Here is a 6,674-nt window from a genome sequence, read left to right as displayed (position 1 = left end):
TGTTGAATTTGTGATTTCCAACTTGTTGTGTAATGTTTATGTCCAATGAGCACTGATACATTTTATCCATCATTTCATATGACAAGGATTGAAAAGGATTTGCCAGTAGATTGTCGACCTGATGCATGATGATGACTGCTTGCCAGCTAAGATTTTGAAAATTTGTCCAATCAGTCCAATCAAAGCTACAGTAGATTTAATGCAATTTGATGTCATTTTGTCTAAGCCAATGACCTTAAGCCTTTTTGGATGGGCATTTCTAATGTAATTCTATGGCAGCACCAAAAGGGGCTTGACATTTCGAGCTCTACCCGTAGATTTTGCGGTGACGTAGTGTCCCCATGAGTGACAGAACACTGAGCCAATCACGGCACTACTAGAGAACATTACCAACCCCATACGCTTCGTATTTTATGCTGGCTGCCCCACCACCACAGAAAGCACTAAGCTGCAACACCTGCATTTTGGAGCTGCCTCACTCAAGAAAGCAAAAACGAGACCATGTTTGTATGCGACTTTATTAACTCAATGCTTTTAAAAAAAACTTTGTTTGCAAACTGATATGTGACACGTATTAATGTCAAAATAGGCAAAAAAGCAACATAAAAAGCAACATAAAAAGCTAACCATGGGGCTGAAAACAGATTTAGCTCTGCCCCAGCTGCCTTGAATGACGTGTCGCCACTGCATGTATTTAGAAATTATAGACAAGTTGACTAACAAATAGCCTACCAAAATGTTGGAAATTAGAAGTAAAAACTGCAAATGTTTAAATGTATGTAATGGACTGATTACATTTATTTTTATATAAAAAATATATCATGACACTGAACAATATGGTATTACGTAATATAAAATGAGTAATAATATCTGACAGCAATACAAAGTAAATCATCATTGAACACATCAGGAGAAACTTGACCCAAGAGCTAAAAATATTAAAAAACTTTTATCAGTATTATGAATGTTAGTTGCTGAGGAAAGTAGGACTATTGATGTTATAAAACATCTGTATATGGTAAAATCCCATAGAAAAAGATCTGAAATAAAACTAAAGATAGTAAACACATTGGTACACAAGAAAGTGTGGCTATTTACATCATAAAAAATATGTAATTTGAAAAATATAACCATTTATCATCAATATACATAAATATCATTATCAGAAAATAAAATACATATTCCAGCATTTACTGAAAAGTTAAAGTTCATGCAATAGAATAGAGGTGTAAGGCCTAGTTTTGTATTGGAACCTTCAGTCCAGGTTGTGTGGTGATAATTTTCAGTCCAGGTTCAATATTGGTGGTTGTCTTCAGTCCAGGATCTGTGGTGGTTCTCTTCAGTCCAGGTTCTGTGGTGATTCTCTTCAGTCCAGGTTCTGTGATGGTTCTCTTCAGTCCAGGTTCTGTGGTGCTTCTCTTCAGTCCAGGTTCTGTGGTGCTTCTCTTCTGTCCAGGTTCTGTGGTGCTTCTCTTCAGTCCAGGATCTGTGGTGGTTCTCTTCAGTCCAGGTTCTGTGGTGCTTCTCTTCAGTCCAGGTTCTGTGGTGGTTCTCTTCAGTTGGAGATTCCCCTCACATTCTGAAAGAAGACATACTGAAGTAGCACTCCCACTAAACATTTTATACGCACACACACGCACACACACACACACACACACACACACACACACACACACACACACACACACGCACACGCACGCACACGCACACGCACACACACGCACACACACACATATACATACACACACACACACACACACTTACTGCCAGGGTGTCATACTCTGGTGACCTGGTCTTCATGTTCAGAGCTGTGTACGTGTCACTGTTAGGATCAGGATGGACACTCTGTGGAGAGAGAGAGAGGTAACAATGAAAAAGACTGTCATGTACCCTGTCATGTACCCCCTGTACCCTGTCATGTACCCCCTGGGTGCACGTTTAGTTTTTTGCCCAGCAAGACACAGCTGAAACGCTGTTGTAACTAATAGAATCACCTGTGTGTCTGCTGTGGCATCACTTCTTCCTGTGGATCTCCTGTGAAGAGCGACAGAGTGAGTTCTGCTCTCTACTGACCTCTAGTGGAAGTTGATATGTTACTAATACATTTTAACAGGTTTCTTATTTCACCTTTATTTAACTAGGCAAGTCAGTTAAGAACAAATTCTTATTTTCAATGACGGCCTAGGAACAGTGGGTTAACTGCCTTGTTCAGAGGCAGAACGACAGATTTTTATATTTTCAGCTCAGAGATTCAATCTGGCAATCTTTCGGTTACAAGTCCAACGCTCTAACCACTAAGCTGCCTGCCACCCCAGGTGGCCTAGTGGTTAAGGGCATTGGGCCTATAACTAAATGAATGGATGAAGTTAATAACAAATCAGAGGTCTAAGGTGAAAGAATAATACAAATATCAATGTTCCCTTCTTCACTCACCTGAACCACATGAGTCCAGAGAGACAGAGGATGAGAACCAGAACAACCACTATGATTCCTACAGCTGCAGTCAGAACTGAGGTCTGTTTCCCTAAAAGATCAAATGGATGATATGAGTACATGTTATTATGAAGTGAAAATGAATATACAGCAATAATTTATTATTGAAAATCATTTTGTATTGAAGTATTGAAGATGTAACTTTACCTGCTACAATGATCATCAGAGCTGTAGAGTTCATAGATCCTCTTCCATTCTGGGCCTCACAGTAATATTCTCCTCTGTCCTCAGAGCTGATGTTAGTGATGCTGTAACTCTGTCCTGATGCTTTTGGTGAGGTTACGTTCTTCTTGTACCAGGTGTATTTGTCCACAGGTGGGTTGGCATCACTGCTGCAGGTCAGAGTCACTGAACTGCCCTCCACTATTTCACCAGAGGGACTGACTGACACTGAGGTGTTCTTTGGAGCATCTAGTAAAGCAGAATTTGTCAGAAGGTCAGGACTGTAGTTTACGACCTCAAATGACGTCATGTCAAAAATAAATTATATCTAAAGTCAGAGAACTATCTAAAACTATCACTGACACAAAACATGAACAATAATACATTTGGAGATACTTTAGGACTTGAGTGTCTACTAAACTATTCTTCAAGTGTTTGAGGTACTGAACATTCTAACTATAGACATGCATACATCTATGACATTGTGTGTAATTTCTATGTAATGATGAATATTGATAGATAAAGCAGTAATACCCTTCTCATTGATATTAAATGATTGATACTTTCTAAGTATAATAGTAGTTTAATTCATACTCACACACTGCAGGAGAGTGGAGGTCCTCATGGTGTTCTACAGCACAGGAGTAACTGTCCGCATAATGACCCAACACTACTAGGGTATTACTAGAGTATTGTTGGGAAGTGGGCTCATCAAGACGTTGTCCGTTCTTGTACCAGATGTAGGTGGGGTTGTCAGTCAGAGTACAGGTGGTGCTACAGGTCAGTGTTCTCTGTCCCTCTGCAGCAGGAGTCACCTTCACCTGCAGACCTGAAACAATATGTATAAAACCACATACACCTCTGTGTTAACAGGATAGTTAATATATTTGCTCCTGTAATTCAATATGATGTACAGTTGTATCATACGGTGTAGTATTACCTATGACAGACAGAGTTGTTCCTGGGAAACTATGACCCCATTCAAAGTTGTATGTTTTAAAAGTGAAGCGATACTCAGCTGAGTCCTCCTCTCTCAGATCTGTGATTCTCAGGGAGGAGGGACCTTCGTATGTTCCAGTGTACTGCACACGACCTGCATACCCTGGGTCTGTGGTTAGGTCTTCAGGGGTCGACTTATCACTTCTAAACCAGAATGTTGATGTGGTGTAATAATAACCAACATAAGTACAGGATATGTCCACTGTTGACCCCTTCAAGACACAGATTCTCCTCTTGGTGTAAGTCACTCTGCTGCAACTCTGACCCTGAACACCTGATACACAGTGACATAACAAGAGGTCAACTTATATTCTCAGTTATTTCTAGAAATGCTAAAAGTTCTCAAAGGACAAAAAGAAACCAACACACACAGAGGTTATACCGTTTTATGTATTAAAATTACACTCACACACTGCAGGAGAGTGGAGATCCTCATGGCCTTTTACAGCACAGGAGTAGCTGTCTTCATAGTTACTGGAGACTGGGTCTTTGTACTGGGGGGAGGTGCTCTCATCTAGATGTTGTCCGTTCTTGTACCAGATGTAGGTGGGGTTGTCAGTCAGAGTACAGGAGGTGATACAGGTCAGTGTCTTATCCTGATGTTCACCAGTGACCTTCACCTGAAGACCTGTAGAATAACAATATCACTGTAAATCCCTTTATCACTGACTTATCACTCTAATACTAAGATGGAAGAAATCCTATATTATACAGACTATCATACATACAACAGAACTAATTGGAACTGAACATAAAAACACTTTTTTACTGTACCAGTTACAGACAAAGTCATTCCAAGTTTGCCAGTATATGTCCCTCCTTCCTGATCTGTTAGTAATCTGAACCAGTAAGTTGCTGAGTCACTCTCTCTCAGGTCTGTGATTCTCAGGGTACAGTCTTTCTCCTTATCCCCATGATACTCCAGACGACCTGCATTCTCTGGGTACTGACCTATATCTTCAGGTTCTACACCAGTCTCCATTTTAGTGAACCAGAAGGTTGATGTGAATTTATGACCTCTGGGATAGCTGAAAGAGCAGGTCAGCTTCACTGTTGACCCCTTCAAGGTACAGATACTCTGAGTGGTGTATGTCACACTCCAGCCATTCTGCCCCAGTACAACTGAAATACAGTCACACAACACAACATTTATTAAATGAAAATTAAGCAAAAATGTCTCTCACTAACAGTATTGCTGGTCCACATTTTGTTGCCATAGTTGCTGAGTTGAGTGTGAATGGAAACCACAGATACGCATCTCTCAATGAGGAGTGAAAGATAACTGTATAAAGTGAAATAGATACGCCAAACATAACAGAATAACATTATGACTCTTAACCTTTTAGAAATGTTTGTAAATTGAAAAACAGGGCAACTAAAACAGTTATGAAAGGGACCATACCTGCCACAGACCAGAAAAAGACCACCAACACACTTCCTGCTTTTCTCAAAGCCATTGTTGCATCTCCCACCCTGCAGTCTTAGAAACATAAACAACAACTCACTCTATAGCTGGTGAATAACTACATACATCATCATTATAAACAACAACAACAACTTATTGAACAGATATTTCTACATTGATTGTTCTGAAGCTGTTTTATTCTCAGAACCCCAAATATAGGAGGATAAATGTTCAATTCTCTACGGTCCTTCAAGCTGTACAGCAGCCTAAAGACTGACCACCAGGTTCAATGACAGCTCCTATTCCCAAACTGTGAGAATAAACAGCCAGTGACACACACACACACACACACACACACACACACACACACACACACACACACACACACACACACACACACACACACACACACACACACACACACACACACACACACCATCTGTAGTGAATGCCCATAAGGCCCATGGAGTCTGTATCAAAGTCTAGAGAGCTGGTTGTTATGGATGTAGAAAAGTTATAACACACATCCTACACAGTATAGATGTCAACCCTACTCCCTATCAGTCTGGTCCTAAAGGGCCGTCAGATATATCCACTGTTTCATTCACACACACTCACCCACGCCGGGGGAGACACTTTATGAATACTGGCCCTGATGTAACAACCAAAACACAGCTCAAAACATAACAAGAAGTAAATGATACATTACCCTCAAGTACATTACTAATGACTAAATACAGATAACCAAAAACTATATTTTAAGATATTGTCAACAGTACTTACAGAGTGAAGTGAAAGGGAGAGGTCTTGTACAGTGAGTCACCTGACTAGTAGTGAGTGAAAACAAGAAGTGTTGAAACATCATAAAAGCAGTCAGAACACAAGTAGCTGATGCAGAACTGTCCTTCCTGTTTAGTAAAGACATTAACATGCACAATGACCAGACCAACACGTCAGAAAAGGGCTGTTACTGTATTTGAACAGAAATTGTGAAAAAGGCAAGTCTGGGCATATATTTATTTCATTTAAAAAATGTGTCAATTTCCAATGTGATCTTTATACTACATACAGAACCATGTAAACAATGTGTTGACAATACTATTTATAACGTTAACATGTTAATCACCTACCTTGCCCTTCTGAGTACTGTATATACATTTTAAAGTTCCATGATGTTATTCAATTAGAACCCATTCCATTTAAAACCCATGACCATCACTCATCATCAGCTGCATCAAAGTGATACTGAAGGTTCCAGTGTTCTAGACTAGAGTTCTCCCTACTGGCATCTCAACATTACTGCAGTGTTCTAGACTAGAGTTCTCCCTACTGGCATCTCAACATTACTGCAGTGTTCTAGACTAGAGTTCTCCCTACTGGCATCTCAACATTACTGCAGTGTTCTAGACTAGAGTTCTCCCTACTGGCATCTCAACATTACTGCAGTGTTCTAGACTAGAGTTCTCCCTACTGGCATCTCAACATTACTGCAGTGTTCTAGACTAGAGTTCTCCCTACTGGCATCTCAACATTACTGCAGTGGTCTAGACTAGAGTTCTCCCTACTGGCATCTCAACATTACTGCAGTGTTCTAGACTAGAGCTCCACCTACTGG

At 40.2% G+C, this 6,674-nt stretch overlaps 1 protein-coding gene across 1 annotated transcript; it reads right to left on the bottom strand.

Annotated features, from left to right (window-relative positions):
• Positions 1-2,403: 2,403 nt before the first annotated feature.
• Positions 2,404-5,111, bottom strand: LOC129846922 (B-cell receptor CD22-like). Its single transcript, XM_055914737.1, has 7 exons — positions 5,057-5,111; positions 4,549-4,776; positions 4,064-4,282; positions 3,670-3,928; positions 3,254-3,516; positions 2,641-2,904; positions 2,404-2,524 (listed from the first exon to the last, which is right to left on the bottom strand). Exons 1-7 carry the CDS (start codon positions 5,109-5,111, stop codon positions 2,430-2,432), a joined length of 1,383 nt encoding a protein of 460 aa, XP_055770712.1. The 3' UTR covers positions 2,404-2,429.
• Between the last annotated feature and the right edge of the window lie 1,563 nt (positions 5,112-6,674).

The sequence above is a fragment of the Salvelinus fontinalis genome, unplaced genomic scaffold, assembly GCF_029448725.1.
Source record: "Salvelinus fontinalis isolate EN_2023a unplaced genomic scaffold, ASM2944872v1 scaffold_0650, whole genome shotgun sequence".
Taxonomy (NCBI): Eukaryota; Metazoa; Chordata; class Actinopteri; order Salmoniformes; family Salmonidae; genus Salvelinus; species Salvelinus fontinalis.
Note: the sequence above shows the minus strand (reverse complement) of the source record. Positions and strands in the feature narration are given on the sequence as shown.

What these genes read in the sequence shown, in the direction of transcription:
- LOC129846922 (XM_055914737.1), bottom strand. Translation starts at nt 5,111, where the DNA reads ATGGCTTTGAGAAAAGCAGGAAGTGTGTTGGTGGTCTTTTTCTGGTCT. An exon ending in AGAGAGGAGGACTCAGCTGA is followed by an intron (nt 3,517 to 3,669) that starts GTATCGCTTCAC and finishes CTGTTAACACAG; the next exon opens with AGGTGTATGTGGTTTTATAC. An exon ending in CCTCCACTCTCCTGCAGTGT is followed by an intron (nt 2,905 to 3,253) that starts GTGAGTATGAAT and finishes CTGCTTTACTAG; the next exon opens with ATGCTCCAAAGAACACCTCA.